The sequence below is a fragment of the Podarcis vaucheri genome (genome assembly GCF_965113315.1).
Source record: "Podarcis vaucheri genome assembly, chromosome: 11".
NCBI lineage: Eukaryota > Metazoa > Chordata > Lepidosauria > Squamata > Lacertidae > Podarcis > Podarcis vaucheri.
The window spans coordinates 13,576,449-13,597,436 of record NC_138749.1 but is presented as its reverse complement, the minus strand read 5'-3'; the positions used below and the strand labels follow the sequence as shown (position 1 = coordinate 13,597,436).

Sequence of the window (20,988 nt, the reverse complement as noted above, 5' to 3'; positions counted from 1 at the left end):
ATAAGAAAGAGACATGGACACAGTATATTAGGTTAATGGGCTAAAAAAGGCCACAGCTTTATTGATTACAGCATGTGAGAGGTATTGGCTTAGGCATTGGATAAAACAACAGAGCGTGACTCCACCCCCTCAGGGAGGGGTGAGTCTAACAAGGGTTAACCACCAGTGGGAGGAGCCTGTTGATGCAAATAAAACTGAAAGCTCTCCCTGATGTCACCAGGGGTCGTGCCAAGGCCCTAGCCACCAACAAGGGCGTCAGGATCCACGACCGCCGGATCCGACGAAAACCAGGAGCGGAATGAAAGGGAAGTGCTGCTGCGGGCACGTTTGAGTGGCAAAACCCCGCCCCCAAGCCTCCACCTGGTTGGTTGGCTACCAGGGGGCGTGGCGCGGCAGCCAGGCCAGCTGGGCAGGGGGCTGGAACACCCCCTGCCAATGCGGGAAACGGCTCCTGCTCACAACTTCTCCCCTCTGTAAGGAGGAGAGGCTTTCTCTGAATTTTGCAGTGCGGTTCATTGGCCAAGAAATACATTCAAAATAGCATACACCAGGGCAAAGTGTTCATAAGCTACATATATTGGTGAAAAGAATGTACAAAAAGGCGCTGCATTGGGGTGGGAGTTATTGCTTTGGGTATATCCAGGCAAAACTGCCAAACAAAAATGTATAGATTGGGAGAAATTTGTACTAAAATGTTGACAAATTTTCACGTTTTTGTTTCTTTTAAATTGCAAAGCAATGTGGAAATGTGGAGAACTGAACTTAAGACTGGAGAAATAAGAAACTGCAAGAAACCAAAAGCAGGGGAAATGGAGGAGGCCACAGGAAAGCGGGTGAAAGGGGACATAAAAGTGGGCAATGGAATGAGCAAAGGGCAGCCTGGCTGAGATGCACTTGGCTGGCATTGACATATCAATATGGAAACCCTGCCAAGCCTTTGGCTGCAGAGGTCCTCTCGTATGTGCAAAAGGCAAGGGACCCCAGCTCAGTGGTAGAGCATGAGCTTTGCATGCAAAGGGTCTCAGGTTTGATTCCTGGAGCACCCAGTTTTTGGAAAGGGCACAGGTAGCAGAAAAGCCATTTCTGCCATAGATCTGGGGAAGGTCCTGTCAAGCAGAGGAATACCCGTATTTTTCTGTGTATAAGACACACCCATGTATAAGACACTCCCTATTTTGGGGGACTCCAAATTAAGAAAATGGGGGGAAATTGCCCAGAGTTGTTGAGCTTTTTAAAGAGGGGATTGCCGAAAATCGCTCACACACTAGAGCTACACTACTATTGCCTGCCTGATTGACACAGCGACAGCCAATCAACACAAGCCCTTGCTGCAGCAACAAATAACACACTCAATAGTCACTGAGAATCTCCGGCTCACAGCAACAACCAATCACCCCCCCCAATGCACAACCCAGATGCCCCCCCGTTTTAAAAGTAATTTTTAAACTAAGCTAATCTTATACAGTGACACAGGTGGTGCTGTGGGTTAAACCACAGAGCCTAGGACTTGCCAATAAGAAGGTCGGCGGTTCGAATCCCCGTGATGGGGTGAGCTCCCGTTGCTTGGTCCCTGCTCCTGCCAACCTAACAGTTCGAAAGCATCTCAAAGCGCAAGTAGATAAATATGTACCGCTTTGGCGGGAAGGTAAACAGCCTTTCCGTGCGCTTCTCTGGTTCACCAGAAGCGGCTTAGTCATGCTGGCCACATGACCCGAAAGCTGTATGCTGGCTCCCTCAGCCAGTAAAGCGAGATGAGCGCCGCAACCCCAGAGTCAGTCACGACTGGACCTAATGGTCAGGGATCCCTTTACCTTTACCTTTAGTCTCATACAGTCATTACCCCTGCTTACATATCCCTCCGCTTATGTAAATTTTGGGATACATAAGTGGCAAACCCGGAAATATATTTCTGGGTTTTTGCTGCACATGCATGCGCAGAAGTAGTGTACCACCGCATGCGCAGAAGCGGTCCCTCCTGTTGAGGAAACCTCGGGATCCGACCGGAGCTCCGGAACGGATCCTGTCCACAACCGGAGGTACCACAGTACACAGAAAAGTAATTCCAGGCTCCCATATGCATTGCATAAGCTTTTCATAGAATCATAGAATCATAGAGTTGGAAGAGACCACAAGGGCCATCGAGTCCAACCCCCTGCCAAGCATTGCTTTTCACTGCCAACTTCCCACTCTCCCCAAAGTGATCCTCAGTTGTGATTTGCATCTAGGCCACAAGATTCCTTGTGCAAATACACATACGTTAGTGCCTTTCATTCATTCGCTTTAATCTCGCTCTCTAAATGCCGGCGGGTGATTTGGTGACACGTTCTCTGTCTTGCACCTTTTAAATCAGCCTCGGCTCTGGAATCTGGGACACCCCCCCTCCACAGCTCTTCTGCATGCGCAGGGCGCCTCTTTTGAGCTCCCCGACCTGTGCTTTTGCAGAGTTATCCTTACATCGCCTGTGTGTTGCTCAAAAATAAATCTCATTCATCAGCCTTGACATTACTGCCCCCCAACACTACTAAAGCCTGACCCAGCGCGATGTACTGAATGGAAAGATAAAGTAAAAGATCTGTAAACAGCAGCATAAAGCATCTTTATTATTTAGTGAGATGCTTTTTACGAGGCACATTTGCAGTCTCCGCGTCAGCTTGATCCAAGAGTTTCAAAATAAACAAAGAAAGTGCGATCGCTTCTTATCCGTGACATAAGGGCAGCGGCTTTAAAGGTATTAGAAACATAGAATTTTAGAGCTCAGAAGGACAGGGCAGGAACTAAAATTTGAGACTCAGTCACATCATCCCAGGGCTTTATTTGCACTAAAGCCAAATCACTGTTTTTTAAAAAGCCAAAACCAAAAAAAACACATTTGATGTTTTAAAAGACCATGTTTTTGGCCATCAGGGGCTCTGCCAATAGTTTTTAGTGGTAAAGGTAAAGGACCCCTGACCATTAGGTCCCGTCTTGACCGACTCTGGGGTGGTGGCGCTCATCTCGCTTTATTGCACAAGGGAGCCGGCGCACAGCTTCCGGGTCATGTGGCCAGCATGACTAAGCCGCTTCTAGCGAACCAGAGCAGTGCATGGAAACACCATTTACCTTCCTGTCGGAGCGGTACCTATTTATTTACTTGCACTTTGACATGCTTTTGAACTGCTAGGTTGGCAGGAGCAGGGACCAAGCAACAGGAGCTCACCCCGTCGCGGGGATTCGAACCGCCGACCTTCTGATCAGCAAGTCCTAGGCTGTGTGGTTTAACCCACAGCGCCACCCGCAGTTGGGTTTAAAAACCTGGTTTGCTTGTTTTAATTACTTGAGTTGGGAGTGGGGAATCTGGGGCCCTCTAAATGTTGTTGGACTCCATTTACTGCCAGCTCCAGCCAGCATGACTAGAACTATAATCTAGCAACACCTAGAGGGTTACAGGTTCCTCATCCTTGTCTGAAGGCAGCTAGAATAATCAATTTTGAGTTTGCTTTGAACATCCTGCCTTTCAAACATGGCTTGTGGGATTGTGAAATGTTATAGAAGAATGCTTGAAGATGGGAGCTCTCTGCTCCTTTCAGTTATCCAGTGTTCATTGCGCTCATTCCTTTAAAATAAGAAAGACTCTGGTGCATAGTAAGGAAAAGTACATTTGGAAAAGTTTTGGGGATTTGCGTTCAGCTTCTCCATCTAGGTTTATTAAAGCCATACAGGTCTTTGTAGCTGCTAGCTTTTCATCGCTCTCAACAATGGAAGTGTGGCAGAGAACCCCAAGAGATTTTTCCACCCTGACATCACATTCAGTGCTGGCTTTCAGCATTCCCCCAGTGACTTATTCTTCCTGAATTCAATAGTTCCGCATTTATGTTAATTCTTCTTCCAGGAAAAAAAAAGATGGTGGATGGGCTTTCTTTTTAGTCTCAAAGTCAATGACCTCCAAAGTGGTATATGTATTTGGCTTAGTTTAGCTGAAATTCTTTCTTCTCAACTGCTATATCAGAGTTCATAAGTGAAATTCAGTGAATGTTGATGAGATTAGTGGTGGGTCCCTATTAAGCTACCTATGAAGAGTTTCATTAAAAGAATCACATAATTTGCCTCAGTGGGGAGCATGGATTTTAATTTGTAGCGAAAATACTGTATGCAGAGAGTTTTCACATTGGCCACAGCAGGTGTTTTTCTTGATGTGGAAACTCTTCTCATTGACTTGAATATTTGTACTTTAAATGGATGTGAATTTGGGCTTCACTTATGAAATCTACCTGATCCCCAGTAAAAGATATCCATCCACCTGATCTACGGGTAGAACCTGAGATCTATGGGTATAGGGCAGCATACAAATTATTATTATTATTATTATTATTATTATTATTATTATTATTATTATTATTATTATTACCTACACAAGCAGTGTTTAGAGCATCTCATTTGTCAATTATGGTCCCCCCCCCCCCAGTTTGTCAATTATGGCTCTCCAGGTAGCTCAGTTGATAGAGCTTGAGATTCAATCTCAGAGTCATGGGTTCAAGCCGCAGGTCTGCTAATTTTCCTGCATTGCAGGGGGGTTGGACTAGATGACTCTCACGGTCCCTTCCAAGTCTACAATTCTGTGGTTCTATGGGAATGCCTTCTTTTAGATCAGGGCTGGGGATCCTGTGGCCCTCCAGATGTTGTTGGACTCCAACTCCCATCCTCCTCGGCCAGTATGGGCCATGGTCAGGGATGATGGGATTTGGAGTTTCAGAGGGCCACAGGTTCCCTCGGGGACTCACTTTCACCTATAAAGAAGGAAGGAAGACCTTTAGGACGGTAGAAGAAGCAGGAAGTTTCTGGAGGAAGTACTGGAAAGATCTAGGTGGAGAGAGACTTCAAGGGCTAGAAGAGACAAGACAGGAATAAAGTGGAAAAGTTTGTTTTATAGTTATTTCTTGAACTTGGTAAGGTAACGTGAATACAATAAATCTGTATGTCACTAAAGTGTATCTCATGCAATGTAAGTGGGTTGAATAGTAAACTCAAAAAATGAAGATAGTAAATTGAAGGAGTTAACTGCATTAGAAAGATGATCTTGGAGAACTGTTACAAAGGTGTCACAATGAAATTCAGTTAGGGGGGATTAGAGGAAGTCAGATAACAATGAAAGTTAATTTGGATTTTAGAAGTATTAAGGGTTTTTTGTTTTTCTTTCTTTTTTCTTCTAGTATTGTAATGTGTTTCATTTTGAGTCTTTTATATGTTATATTTGTTATAAATGTGGAAAATTAATAAATTTAAAAAAAAATCTCAAAAGAAACAAAATAGAACATGTGTTAAGGAGAAAAAAATGGGATATTATATGTCTACAAGAGACTCATGTCTCCAGTAATCACACAAGAGTTTTACAAAATGGGAAATTAGGAATAGAATTTATTGCATCAGCGACGGAAAAGAAAAGGGGGGTGGCAATCTACACAAAACCTAGTTTGGATCCGAAGTTGTTGTTCAAAGATGAGGAAGGAAGAACTGTAGGGGTGGGGATTAAATTTGATAACAGAGGGCCACCGGTACCTCACCTGCCCACCTTCAATCCCTGAATTATAGAGATAGCACTGGCCTGCTGATTGACTTCTCTTTCCATTTGCGGAGATAATATTTCGGTGATGTTTTTCCCCCTCTGGGTTATTCCACAGGAAACAAGAAGAGCGAGTACAGCAGGTACGGAAAAAGCTGGAGGAGGCGCTAATGGCAGACATCTTGTCGCGAGCTGCAGATACAGCTGACTTGGACGAGGTTGAGATGGACGATGGCGAAGAAGCGTAAGAGGCAAAAGCATCAGGTACAGCCACGGGTTCCTTGTGGAGCGACAACGCCGCGTGTTGGAGTGTCTCCCTTAGTTACTGTGATTGCTGCTTTGCTGTTCAGCATGAAAAGCCTGCAATTTGTGAAGTGCTTCACAGAGCACAGAAGTGGCCCGGCTCTCCTCTCCAGGCCTGCCAAGCTGATTGGCTAAAGGTGAAGAGACAGAATAGATCTTGATGAAAGGCGCCAGGCAAGGGCCATTCTCAGCAGCAGAGCCCCTGCGTTTGCATGCAAAAGGTTCAGTTCCTGGCGCCTCCAGCTAGGGCAGCAAATGTTGAGTTGGTGAAAGGCAGCTTCCTATGCCCCTGTGTCCTTCCCAAGGCCTTCAAGGTAGTCCCTTCTTCTTAAATGTTTGATTTAAACTACATTCTGAATGGGATGCGGGTGGCACTGTGGTCTAAACCACAGAGCCTAGGGCATGCTGATCAGAAGGTCGGTGGTTCGAATCCCCGCGATGGGGTGAGCTCCCATTGCTCAGTCCCTGCTCCTGCCAACCTAGCAGTTCAAAAGCACATCAAAGTGCAAGTAGATAAATACTGTAGGTATCGCTCTGGTGGGAAGGTAAACGGCATTTCCGTGTGCTGCTCTGGTTCACCAGAAGCGGCTTAGTCATGCTGGCCATGTGACCCGGAAGCTGTACGCCGGCTCCCTCAGCCAGTAAAGCAAGATGAGCGCCGCAACCCCAGAGTTGTTGGCGACTGGACCTAGTGGTCAGGGGTCCCTTTACCTTTTTTACATTCTGAATAGATCCAGTGGTCGCCATCTTGCCCTCCCCTGTTCTTTTTTAAAACGAGTAAGATTTCTCCATAACTGAATACCTCAACATGGTGGTGTGTATATAGCATGAGTGGGAAACATACAGGACAATCTTGACTCACCAGGAAGCCCAGTGGCACAAAAAGGTATTTTCCACAAACCGTGCCATCAGCTGGTATCACTGGCCATTATGTTTTATAGTTGGTTCAAGCAAGAGCATGTGGTCAGAAGCCTCCAGGTGACAGTAGCTGTCGCAGCTTCTAATAGTTCCTGTAGCCCACTGTGGAGGCCCTCTTCCAACACGTCCTTAGTGTATCCCATTTGCTCAACCTCAGGCAGTGCTTCATTTCTTGCAGCAGAGGTGAACAAGGAAGCTGCAGTGTCTCCTGGTACTTTTTGTTTGCTGTAAGTAGTTGTTGGAGGGTGAGTGTCCGGCAGCTCAATTCTATATATTATCCAGAAGTTAGCTCCATTGACTGTACTGGGGCTTACTGGCTGGTAGTTGTATACTGAGTGTGGCAGTGTAGTTGGATATTGAGTGTACTTGTGAGTAAGCAGCCCTGAGTGAAGAGTAGAATATGTCTCTTCCCGGAAACCTGTAGCATCTGTCAGGACCAATAAAACTGCTACAGGCAATTTGAGGCTTCTGATTATGTGGAAGCTTTGTTCTAGAGCTCCTGTGGTATAGATCTTCACCGTTAGAATAAAAGATGTCTAACCATTGTCATTCTTCTCTCTCCATCTCTCTCTCTCTCCCTCCCTCCTTCCCTCCCTCTCTCTCTCTCTCAAACCTGTTTCATACCCATTCCCTACATTCTACATACAGGTACTTAAAACAGAATGATCCCCAGAAGAAATTCCTGGAAGCTGAAGGCGCTTTTTTTGTTTTGTTTTCCATTGGTCTTTTATGAAAAGAAGAAAAGGACCTGTGCACATTTATATAGCTTTCTAATAGCATTAAAAACCAATGCCTTTTTTGGCTCTTTTTTATGTATATATCTTGAGGGGGGGGGGGAGGAAACAGAGAGACCAAGAAAGAAAAAGGAAAACCCACTTTTAAAAAGTTTGTGTCTTAACGACTTCAAAAGTCTTGTTTTTTATTTTAATTTTTTTGTTACGTCAGACAATTCCCTAAACTCAAAGCTCAGCTTTCAACGCTAGGCTGCAATCTGGAACTGTATGACTAGCACTAAATATTTAGGGTTTCCCCCCTTCTTCTTCTTCTTCTTCTTCTTCTTCTTCTTCTTCTTCTTCTCTCTCTCTCTCTCTCTCTCTCTTCCTTTTATGTATGTGTGCTGGTAACAATGGATCAGGCAAACGGAATGTTCGCTCCCGATTTAAAAAGAAAGAAAGAAGTCTATTGTGACATGTGTTGTACATATATTGTATATAAAAGATTTTTTTTATATACCGGAGTTGAGTGGAAACATCTGTAAATCGACCCATCGCCACCCCTTCTCTAAAAGAGAAATAAATAATTATATTTGGAGCAACTAAATTTGTAGACTGTGATGCGCTATAATTAAGTGGAAATTATAGGCACCCGTGCCCAGATCGCCAGATGGATCGGTGGGCAGAGAAACAAGGGCGTTAAGTGAGTGGACTGCATCCAAGACACCCGGGTTCAAGTCACTGACTTTGATTTGCACTTCTTAAGGGCCCAAATGGGGATTTGGCACCCCCAGCCGAGGCAACTATCCTAAGTTCAGCGGGAACTGGATGAGCACTGTGATGCGAGTATGAATGCACACACCTGCCGAGTGTGTGGTGATCAGCCTCAGTTCTCCATTTGTGAAATGGGAATGAGTGACCTACCTCACAGGGTTGTTGTGAGGATGAACCTAATAAAGATTGTAAAGCACTTTTCAAATGAAATGGTTTGTGCAAATGTTGTAGCATTCGGTCAGTGCAAGGAGAGAAAAAGTCAGTAGTGGTATTGGCAAGGGTGGGTGGGAGGCCGTGACTTGGTGGGAGTGGGGTGCTTGCTGCTTTTGTGGACCAGATGTGAGGAACCTGTGGTCCTCCATGAAGTGATGGACATGAGGGAGGAGTTGATAATGCAGGTGAGCTGCGCACAGGTGGGCTGCATGCGAGCTGCTGGCCAGCCCTGTGGAACCTCCTTTTATTGAGACAAATTTGCAAACCAGGCAGATACATTTTGGGCTGTGACCTTTACACATCTTCCAGTCCTGGGATCGTGGGGTGGTACAAAGTTATTTTGGCACCTGTTTCCACCGCGTCATTTCCCCCTTGCACAGTGTATGGCGAAGGAGACAAAAGCTCTCAGAGACAAAGGTTACAGACAGGACACCGCAGACTACTGAGACCGCAAAAGGTTAGACAGAGGCAACGATGTTCAGACAGCCGTGGCTTTGTCTGGGGGGCTGCCCCGCACCCCAAGGTCACGCGTGCAGGCAGACTGTGGCTGCCTGCGGGTGGGGAGTGTGCTCCCTCCGGACCCCACTCCTCCGCAATCATCCCTACACTCCAGATGTTGCTGGACTACAGATCCCATCACCCCTAGCCATTGGCTAATGCCAGCTGAGGCTGATGGGAGTGGCAGTCCAACAGCGTCTGGAGGTCTCCATTTTCTCCATCCCTGGTGTCATGGTTGGAGCAGTGTGCTTGACAAATTTGACCCTCATGAACTCTGAACTGAAGTGCTCTAATCTGCACCGTCAGGGCTGATGTATGGCTCAAAACTGAGCTATCGGTTGCTGCATTTGTCAGAAAGCTGTAACACATTGCTCAAAATATGCATTTTCCAACGCTGAAAGAAAATATAGTTAGAATGCTATTTTGAGAGATAACACATTTGGGAACATGTACTTAAATGTATGTTCTCTTGCAGGTTTTGGGGTTTTTTAAATTGTGGATCAGTGTGGAAATGGATCAGAGCAGAATTCGGAGTGAACACGTAGGAAAGCAGCACCCCCCCCCAAATAGGCTGATGAACAGGTTCAGAGCAGGCTGTTCATTGCCCTATCCTGATGCCTGCCCTCTATTCACGACGTTGTATTGTGTTCCCCTACAAAATGCTGCCCTGGGGTCTCCACCAATTACAATCAAGCTTGTTGATAGCTAAAATGAGAGGAATACTGATTGCAGAAAGCCAGTCCACAGGAAGACATCCATCTAGCAGAGTCCGAATCTGATGAGCCTTTCAAGGCTTCTTGGTAGCAGGGAAGATAATGCTTGTTGTGTGGTGATTTTTCATAAAAGTCGCCCCATAGACACTGTAGTGAATAGAATCTAGTGGCTTTATAATAATGTGCATTGAACTTCTGCAGCCGGAGCCATTTATCTTGGACTTTGCCGTTTCCAGTAGTCTCTCCTGGCCTAAGTTGTTTCCAAATAAACCATTGATCACGGGACTCCTCAAAGCCTTGCAAAGCAACCTGCTCTGTGGGTTTGCCTCCCTTGATACTGATGGGTAATTTATTCCTGTTACAAGACGGAATTGGAAGCTTGTTAAACATGCATTGAACAGTGACATTAAACTCGGGATCTGTCTACTTTTGCAGAGGAATGGATGGCTGTGGTGCAGAGAAATGGTCTGCTATGACAGCCTGCAGTTTTCAATTAATGAAAAGCCTGTTAAATCTGAATTAATTAATTGGACAGCATGCTTTTTAAAAAAAATAAAATAAAAATACATTAAAATCTAGATGGCAAGCGCCATTTGAAAAGAGGCACCCCCTCTTTCAATCGCTTAGGGAGAATGCCTCTTCTTTGCATGTGTGATGGTACCAAGTTGTCTAAAAACAAAGGGAACATTTCTTCAGAACTACTATCATCAATTCATCCATAGATGAAAACGTCTTCAATCAAGTTGCAGCCCTAATGTATTATTAGGGTGCAGAATGCCACGGCGAGACTCCTTACGGGGTCGTCGTCGCAGGATCACATTCACCTGGTGCTATACCAGCTGTGCCCTGGCTTCCGGTGGAGTACAGGATCAGGTTTAAGGTGCTGGTTTTAACCTTTAAAGCCCTATACGGCCTAGGACCCTCGTACCTACGGGGACCACCTCTCCTGGTATGTCCCACGGAGGACCTTACGGTCTTCAAACAAAAACACCTTGGAGGTCCCGGGCCACAGGGAGGTTAGGCTGGCCTCGACCAGAGCCAAGGCTTTTTCGGCTGTGGCCCTGATCTGGTGGAACACTCTGTCACAAGAGACTAGGGCCCTGTGGGACTTGGCATCTTTCCGCAGGGCCTGCAAGACAGAGCTGTTCCACCAGGCCTTTGGCCAAGGCACAGTCTGACCCCTTCCTTCTGCAATCCTCACAGAAATCTAGCCAAATGGTTGCCATTAATTTGATTCTGAATTGATTTTATAATGAATTGATTTTAGAATTCTGTGTTACTTTTATTGTTGTTAGCCGCTCTGAGCCCGGCTTCGGCTGGGGAGGGCGGGATATTATATATATATATATATATATATATATATATATATATATATATATATATAATTTGCTTTCGTAGATTTTCACGGGTACAGGAATGCAGGTTTTGGTGTCTTCGGGTGTCTTCCCGTGTAAGAGTACACAAAATACAATTCACTATGGAAATAGAAGACAACAACCAACTCCCCTTTCTTGACGTCCTAATCTACAAAAAACCTGATGGCTCCCTAGGACACACTATCTACCGGAAAAAAACACACACCAACCGCTACTTACATGCACAATCACACCACCACCCTGCACAAATAAACTCCGTAGCCAAGACTCTCATCTCCAGAACCAAACGCCTGGCTGACAAAGACCACTTGACAACTGAGTTACAGAATCTCTCAAATGTGTTAATCGCCAATGGATACCAGAAAAACAGGGTTACGAAGCTAATCCAAAAAGAAACACCCCCCAAAAACCAAGACACAGAAGAAAACAATGGCATGGCCCTCCTTCCTTATATCAAGGGCACTACAGACAAAATCAGCAAAATCCTCCATAAACACAATATCAAAACAGCCTTCTGCACCAACCAAAAAATAGCCAATATCCTCAGAAACCCAAAAGACAAAATCCAGCTGGAAAACCAAGGGGTCTATGAAATACCCTGCAAAGTCTGCCCAGCCACGTACATTGGACAAACAAACAGACGAATAAATGCACGTATCGCAGAACACAAGAATGCCGTCAAAAAAGAAGAAAAAACTTCCTCTCTTTTCCAACACATGAAAGAAACAGGACACGAAATTAATTTTGCAGATTCCAAATTGCTCTTTAACATGGAACATCACCACAAGAGAATAATCATGGAAGCCATCGAGATAGAGAAACACCCTCACAACATGAACAAGCGTGACGACACGTCCCGCCTGCCAGACATCTGGAAATTAGCCCTCCCCACAAAAACCGACACCAGAACCAGAGGCACACAAAACGCCGTCACCAATCAACCATACCAGACCCAAACCCAGACCCTCTCCACAGACATATTACAGACTCCATCCAGTAGCCAAACTATAGTGGCACCTCCGGATGCTGCACCCCCCTGCAATCCCTACACAGATCTGGCTGGCACAAGGCACAAAACCACAGCTCGCCCCTATACACGAAGCCAAGCCAGAGCACAACTAAATGCAGCACAGCCATCTTCTCAGAAAAACTCTTCACAAGCTCAAGAGGTCAAGACACAAAAGCTTTAGCAACTAATCTACACTTAATGACCCACCCAGTGGTATTCAGAATATCACTCATGAAATCACTCAAGATATCCCTCAAGTAATTAAGGAACAAAAGAAGAAAAGGCACACTAATCTAGGAACTTCCTCTCTGCCCAGAACGTTGGAGGCTATACACCACACCCCTCAACAGTATTTATAGGAACTCAAACACCAGATTCTGCTCTGTTCCAGTAACAAGAAGCCGAAAGCACCAGCCTGAAGATGACGAGTGAGACCTCGTCGAAACGTCGCCCAGACACCCCGACTCTTACACGGGAAGACACCCGAAGACACCAAAACCTGCATATATATATATATATATATATATATATATATATATATATATATATATATATGCTTTCGTAGATTTTCACGGGTACAGGAATGCAGGTTTTGGTGTCTTCGGGTGTCTTCCCGTGTAAGAGTCGGGGTGTCTGTGCGACGTTTCGACGAGGTCTCACTCGTCATCTTCAGGCTGGTGCTTTCGGCTTCTTGTTACTGGAACAGAGCAGAATCTGGTGTTTGAGTTCCTATAAATACTGTTGAGGGGTGTGGTGTATGGCCTCCAACGTTCTGGGCAGAGAGGAAGTTCCTAGATTAGTGTGCCTCTTCTTCTTTTGTTCCTTAATTACTTGAGGGATATCTTGAGTGATTTCATGAGTGATATTCTGAATACCACTGGGTGGGTCATTAAGTGTAGATTAGTTGCTAAAGCTTTTGTGTCTTGACCTCTTGAGCTTGTGAAGAGTTTTTCTGAGAAGATGGCTAAATGCAGCACAGCCATCTTCTCAGAAAAACTCTTCACAAGCTCAAGAGGTCAAGACACAAAAGCTTTAGCAACTAATCTACACTTAATGACCCACCCAGTGGTATTCAGAATATCACTCATGAAATCACTCAAGATATCCCTCAAGTAATTAAGGAACAAAAGAAGAAGAGGCACACTAATCTAGGAACTTCCTCTCTGCCCAGAACGTTGGAGGCCATACACCACACCCCTCAACAGTATTTATAGGAACTCAAACACCAGATTCTGCTCTGTTCCAGTAACAAGAAGCCGAAAGCACCAGCCTGAAGATGACGAGTGAGACCTCGTCAAAACGTCGCACAGACACCCCGACTCTTACACGGGAAGACACCCGAAGACACCAAAACCTGCATATATATATATATATATATATATTTCCACCTTTTCCTCCAAGGAGCTCAAGGTGGCGTTGATGGTTCTCTCCCCCCCCATTTAATTCCCACAACAACCCTGCAAAAGAGGAGACTGAGAAGAGCTATGAAGGAACCCAAGGGTTATCTAGTCCAACCCCTTGCAATACAGGAATCTCAGCTAAAGCATCCAAGATAGATGGCTAACCAACCTCTGCTTAAAAAACCCCCAAGGAAGGAGTGTCCACAACCTCCCAAGTTTGTTCCACTGTCGAAAGTTCTTCCTGATGTTTAATCGGAATCTCCTTCCTTGTTACCTGAAGCCACGGGTTCAAGTCCTACCCTCAGAAAGCTAACTCTTGGAAGTACCATAGGAGTTGCCTTCCTGAGAGTACTTACCTGAAAGTAAGTACTGCCCTTGCCCACAATGGAGCCCAGGGTGCCAAACAGAAATATTTTAAAATGCCACGTATGCTCACGGTGGAGAATAATTTCGAGGTTGCTAGGAACAGCATCTTTCAGCCACCAGATGCCCACAGAGCATTTTGTACCAGCCAGTTTTGGGATCAAGTGCAAGGAAAGCCCCACAAGGACTGCACTGCAGTAATCCAACCTTGAAATTATTAAGTAAGGAACTCCTGCGAATCAGGGCAGAGTCCAACAGCAGAATCCCCATCCATTCCCCTCCCCTGCCATGTATGTTGAAAGGAACCTTCATGATTGCATCAAACTGCAGTGCTTTGACAGCCCTGCATTTCAGCCCTTTGCCACAGTTGCTACTTTAGCAGATAAGGCTGCTTCCTGTCTTGTATATATCTATTTAGTAACTGGATTTCCAGCCCACCAGCTTTTTTTTTTATTATCCTATATGAAGCTGACAGTTGATTCAGGATGGGCAAAATGTTGTATTCGCACGTCGTGCACTGGATTTATGAAACTTGCTGCCGCGAACTGTGGCAAATGGACATAGGCTTAGGTGGCTTTGAAAGGGGATTAGACAAATCCATAGAGACCTGTCAATGGCTGTTAACCATGCTGCATATATGGATCCTTTGGGGTCAGAGGTGGAATATATGCTACTGGATATCGGCTGCCAGGGAACAATGGAAAAGGTGGTGGTTGCCTTTGCAACATGCTTGCTAGTTTGCTGGAGACCTCTTCTTGACTGCTATGGGAAGCAAGGTGCTGCACCAGATATGGCATTTGATTGCATCCCCGAGCTGCTCTTCTCTTAAGGGAGAGCTTAAGTCTCACCCTTTGGTGACCCATCCAATAGCAAAGATATAAGGCTCTTCAAAAGGGACGTGGGTGGCACTGTCGGTTAAACCACAGAGCCTAGGACTTGCTGATCAGAAGGTTGGCAGTTCAAATCCCTGTGACAGGGTGAGCTCCCGTTGCTCGGTCCCTGCTCCTGCCAACCTAGCAGTTTGAAAGCATGTCAAAGTGCAAGTAGATAAATAGGTACCGCTCCAGCGGGAAGGTAAACAGTGTTTCTGTGCATTCTCTGGTTCACCAGAAGTCGCTTAGTCATTCTGGCCACATGACCCCGAAGCTGTACGCCGGCTCCCTCGGCCAATAAAGCGAGATGAGCGCCGCAACCTCAGAGTCTGCCACGACTGGACCTAATGGTCAGGGGTCCCTTTACCTTAAGGCTCTCCAAAGGTGTGGAGATGTTGCATCCTGCACAATTATGGACAGCTCTCTGCAGTCATAAATGGAGGTTACATGTTTTGCCAGTGCTTCCATCGCTTTATATTGGTGCTGTAAACAATGAATTTTGAGTAAAGATTTCTCCCCCCCCCCCGCCAAGAGAGAGAGAGAGAGAGATCATAATGCTGTGCTGAAACTCTTGACTTACCTCTCATGATTCCTGTGCCCTCAGTCAGACCAGTGAAGATTGACTAGGAAGGATTACCATCCATCTGGGGAAAATAATATTTGAGTCATTTTTTGCTAGCAGATTTAATATTGTAATGCATGCATGGATACCAAAGTGGTAAGTGCATAATGTTTGTATGCCTGCATTTGTGATGTGGTCTTAGCGTACGTGCTGTTTATCTGGCCGCAAGATGAAAAGCAAAGTCAAGAGGGTCAAATCACTCCAAAATGCTTGGGAGTTGTTTTGAAACACAATCTTAGAAGCTCAGCTGAAGTGTGTACAGCAGATCGGGAGACGTCCCACCGGAGTCAAGAGAATGTCAGCATCATCCTCTAACAGCAGAATCAAAGAAGCTATTAGAGGAAGGAAGGCTTCCTTCACAAATAAAATAAAATAAGTCTGGTCCAAATAAGAACTCGAGCTTCGGCAAAATGAATGCAAAAAGTCAGTAAGAGATTATTAAAAAAGAATTTGTGGAGCACGTCAAAGTAACAATAAAGGTAACCAACAACAATGTTCGAATTCATTAGTAGCAGAAGAACAGTTAGGGCGGCTATTGGACCCTTGGATGTCAAGGGAGACAAAGGAGTGCTAACCAAGCCTATAGAACAAGCCTTGCTGAAGCAAAACCAGCATGGTTAAGTCCTGTCTCAGTTGGTTTGGGATAGCTCAGTTTTGGTAGAGCACGAGATCGCAGGGTTGTGGGTTTGAGCTCCACATGGGCAAAAGATTCCTGCATTCCAGGGTGTTGGACTAGAATGATGATCCTTAGAGTCCCTTCCAACTGCAATTCTATGATTCTACTAATCTATTTGAGTTCTTTGAGAGTGTCAACAAACATATAGATAGATGTGGTCCAGCTGGCATAGTTTACTTGGACTTGGATGGATTATACCAATGCATGTAGGATCAGGCTATCAAAGGATACTAGTTATGGTGGCTGGGTCCTACCCCACTGTGAGAATTATGTCTCTGAGTAACAGTTGCTTGGAATCACAGGCGGCCAGAATGCTGGTCCTGCTGACAGACCTCTCATGGGCACCTGGTTGGCACTGTAAGAACAGGCTGCTGAACAGGCCTGATACCATAATGCTATTTTTATGTTCACGCTGTTATCACATGGAAATGCACCCATCTACAAGCAGGTGGCACTGTGGGTTAAACCACAGAGCCTAGGGCTTGCCGATCAGAAGGTCGGTGGTTCGAATCCCCGCGACGGGGTGAGCTCCCGTTGCCCGGTCCCTGCTCCTGCCAAGCTAGCAGTTCAAAAGCACGTCAAAGTGCAAGTAGATAAATAGGTACCACTCCGGCGGGAAGGTAAACAGCGTTTCCGTGTGCTGCTCTGGTTCGCCAGAAGCAGCTTAGTCATGCTGGCCACAAGACCCAGAAGCTGTACGCCGGCTCTCTCGGCCAGTAAAGTGAGATGAGTGCTGCAATCCCAGAGTCGGTCACGACTGGGCCTAACAGTAAGGGGTCTCTTTACCTTTACCTTACAAGCAGCTGTGGATATTTATCCAGTGCATTCAGTGAGATTGCACAGCCGCGTGGTCCCTATAAAGTCTTTCCATACCAGCACAAGCAGTTAGCAGACCGTCACAGAGCCCATCTGAAGAAAGTTGCTGCAAGAGTTGATTTAGTAAAAGCTATGACAAAGAAAGGAGACTCTCCGTGGGATCAGGCTGAGCCATGCAGCAAGCCAATGGCAAATATTACATCTCCCTTGCAGAGCTGTAGTGACCGCATAGAAATGGATTTCAGTGGCTCCCCTGAGCATATTTTACATGGCAATTGTGTTTGCTGTACATGCGCCAGTGTTTACATTAAATGTGGACGACAGACTCTGATTCTCAACAAAGGACTTTTCTTCTATCTCATTCCTGTTTTCAAGTTCTCCTAGTGTCGGATAATTCATATTGGTTAATGGGCTGAGTTGAAAAATGGAGGTGATCTATATAAGATCAGATTGAGATGACATCTGGGCTGAGACTAAAGGAGTTAATTTTAGAACCTGCTCACCCTCCTAAAAGACAAGAGGGCATCAGGACATCAGGGAAAGGCTTATATGTACTGTTGAGCCTCATGATGAGGAGACCTGAACACGGCTGTACTTGCTACAGTATCAGCATCTTGAGATGCCAGGGAACTGCCTTTTCCATACATACTGGTGCATCCAAACACTGCTGGATATGCTTGTGCCAGCAGACCTCAATCTGAAGCCTATTGCTTCCTGCGAATTCTCCCCCATCGCTTCCCTTGGTCTTTGATCAGTTTAAGAAAGAAGGGAAGCAAGGTGAACTCTGGGCCAGGAGAAGGATAGCAAGGGAACCTCGTTGGTCTTTGGTCCTGTTGCACTATGCAGTGATATCAGATTGCAATGAGGTATTCAGCCTCACCAAGAGGGTTAGCAGGCAGTGGAGCAGATGGGCTTGGGATGGGCTTGGGATGGGCTTGGGATGGGCCTTGCAGATCTCATTTCTGCTCACTGCAATTCCATCAGGAGTGACTGCTTTGCCAGGGGCCTGTTTTGGATTTTTTGCCTCCATTTCCAATCGCTGCTTGATCACTCACCCATTCTGAGTCAGAATAAATACATGAGCAAGCAGGCAGCAACAGGAGGAACAAGTGAGCCAGGAGGTTCTTGGCAGAGCACTCGGGGTGTGCACTGACCACATGGCTTTCCAGTTCAGTGCTTCGAAAAACAGTCCAACTTAGTCTGAGGCATTTTGTAGGCTGCCCAATTTGGCTTCGTCCCCACACCTCTGCCCAATCACTAGTGGAAACCGCTATTAACTTTTCCCCTTTTGACAGAAGTGGAGAAAATTTGCAGGTATGCTAGCATCTCCAGAGTACATAACTCCTGCCAAATTTGAGATGCCCTCTGCTGGATCATGAGCCTCAGCAGGCACTACACCTGCCACTGTCCCTGTGGATGGGATCTCGAGCCACCCATCCCTAATTCAAGTATTCCAGTCTTCCAAGCAGAGTAGCTTGTCTCTCTGCTAGTCAATTTTGTTTGTCCCAAACAGGTTCTCAGGAATTTCCAGTACCTCTCTGGTGCATGTTCATGGGTGCTTATAGACACACACCTGTTGCATGTGTTTACTCCAAGAGCAAATCTATTGTTTAATCATCATCATCATCATCATCATCATCATCATCATCATCATCTACTGTATGAAAGAGGGACAGAGCTCTTGCTTTTTTATTTTTGTTCTATTTTTCTTTCTTTCTGATTTAGGGATTTTAAATTACAGTGGTGCCCCGCAAGACGAATGCCTCGCAAGACGGAAAACTCGCTAGACGAAAGAGTTTTCCGTTTTGGAGGTGCTTCGCAAAACGAATCTCCTATGGGCTTGCTTTGCAAGACGAAAATGTCTTGCGAGTTCCTGCGGATTTTTTCCCCTCCCCCCTTTTTCTAAGCCGCTAAGTCGCTTATCAGCTGATCCAATAAGCCGCTAAAAGCCGCTAAAAGCCGCTAAAAGCCGCTAAAAGCCGCTAAAAGCCGCTAAAAGCCGCTAAAAGCCGCTAATCCGCTAATCCGTCAATGGGCTTGCTTCGCAAGACGAAAAAACCGCTAGACGAAGAGAATCACAGAACAGATTCTTTTCGTCTTGCGAGGCACCACTGTATTGTTGTTGTTGTTATGCTGTGTTTTTTTTTTACAAACAGGATGTTGCTCTGATAAGTATTTGTTGGATCTCCTGCCTGCAACAGCAACAGATTATTGTGAAATAATTCTTGATAGGGAAAAACACACCCCGCCTATTGTAAGTTGTGGTACATGATTTTGATGTTGTTTTTTGTGACTCGGGAAATATGACTTGTTCATCCTTTCCAAATGATGAGATAAGATAATTAAGTGATAATGGTCCTTTCCCCCCCCTTAGGGAAAGATAAATGGCTCAACAATAAATAACAGGGGCACAGGCTGAGTGTTGATTCACAAACAGTTTACCTCCTAGCTCGAAAACCTAATGATCTGTTATACTTCAGCAGCAATACTAATTATTATTACAGCTGTTTATGTAATTGCTGACATTCCCGGCTGTAGGAACTAAAAAGATCTAATAGGTCATCTCATCGCTTCCTAATGCCAATGCTGGATAATTTCCTGCTGTGTTATAATTTTCAATGAAAGTCGGGTCTTTAATATGCAGATTCTACATAATCACCCTTAAATGGCTTCCTCTAAAGCTGGTGGGATGCCTTTGTCCAGTCCCAGCCTCTGTGATGTCACATTTTGTGATTCTGTGCCCCAAAGCTCTTGTTTCCTGACATCTTAGTTTGGTATAAGGCTGGGAGGTGAGTGCTGTATTTGCCTTGAAGAACCTAGTGAAGGAAGCTAACTGGACTTTGTGGGAAACATAAAGCAGGGGTGGGAAACATTAGGATCAGGGGCTTAATGTGGCCCTCCAAGACTTTCTATCAGGCCCTCAGTCCAAGCTAAACCCCTTCCCAAGACCACAGCTTTCAGTGGACTTGTTCTGTGTCCTCCTCGAGGGCTTTTGCTTGACTGGAATGTGTTCTTGAATGATGGTGATGGCTCTTTCTTGCCTGGGCGGAAGGATGGAAAGGCTTGTGTGTGGCTGGAATGTAGCCAAGTGCAAAGGTAGGTGTCACAACTGGCCCTGCCCACCATTGGCATGGAAAGTTCCCCATGAGAGAATGTGGCCTTCTGGCTGAAAAAGATTCCCTCAGAAGATCTGCTTCCTTGTGCATGCTCAAATTTCTATACAGTGGTACCTTGGGTTACAGACACTTCAGGTTACAGACGCTTCAGGTTACAGACTCCGCTAACCCAGAAATAGTACCTCCGGTTAAGAACTTTGCCTCAGGATGAGAACAGAAATTGAGCAGCAGCAGCACAGTGGCACTGGGAGGCCCCATTAGCTAAAGTGGTGCTTCAGGTTAAGAACAGTTTCAGGTTAAGAATGGACCTCCGGAACCTATTAGGTACTTAACCCGAGGTACCACTGTACTGGAACAAGGGGTTAAACAGGACAGCCTTGATCAACCAGCCGTAGGCTATTCCCACATGTAAAACCTTAACATAAACGTTAACAAAAACACATGTTTTTCTTCTGAGGATTGTTGCACATTCACAGCATTGATATGTGTCACAAAACATGAACAAGAGACCCTGAGCTATTTCCTTGGAATGCTTTGCAGAATATCACAGAATTTTGGTGTGCTAGAGTTCAAATCCCTTATGAATACACAGTGGAAGTGAGGAACAGGTTTAAGGATTTAGATTTGCTGGACAGAGTGCCTGAAGAACTATGGATGGAGGCTCGCAACATTATACAGGAGGCAGCAACTAAAACCATCCCAATGAAAAAGAAATGCAAGAAAGCAAAGTGGCTGTCCAACGAGGCCTTACAAATAGCGGGGGAGAGAAGGCAAGCAAAATGCGAGGGAGATAGTGAAAGATACAGGAAATTGAATGCAGATTTCCAAAGAACAGCAAGGAGAGACAAGAAGGCCTTCTTAAATGAGCAATGCAAAGAAATAGAGGAAAGCAACAGAATGGGAAGAACCAGAGATCTGTTCAAGAAAATCGGAAATATGAAAGGAACATTTCGTACAAAGATTACCATAATAAAGGACAAAAGTGGTAAAGATCTAACTGAAGCAGAAGACATCAAGAAGAGGTGGCAAGAATACACAGAGGAATTATACCAGAAAGATATGGATGTCTC

General features: G+C 45.4%; 1 protein-coding gene across 1 annotated transcript in view; it reads left to right on the top strand.

The window, feature by feature from the left end:
• Positions 1–8,454, top strand: part of MBD2 (methyl-CpG binding domain protein 2) — a 58,121-nt gene extending 49,667 nt beyond the window's left edge. The window contains exons 6-7 of the mRNA XM_082242256.1: positions 5,655–5,800; positions 7,406–8,454. Of these exons, the coding sequence (XP_082098382.1) occupies positions 5,655–5,784 (130 nt within the window). The 3' untranslated portion in view covers positions 5,785–5,800; positions 7,406–8,454. The remainder of the gene's footprint in view (positions 1–5,654; positions 5,801–7,405) is intronic.
• Positions 8,455–20,988: the final 12,534 nt, after the last annotated feature.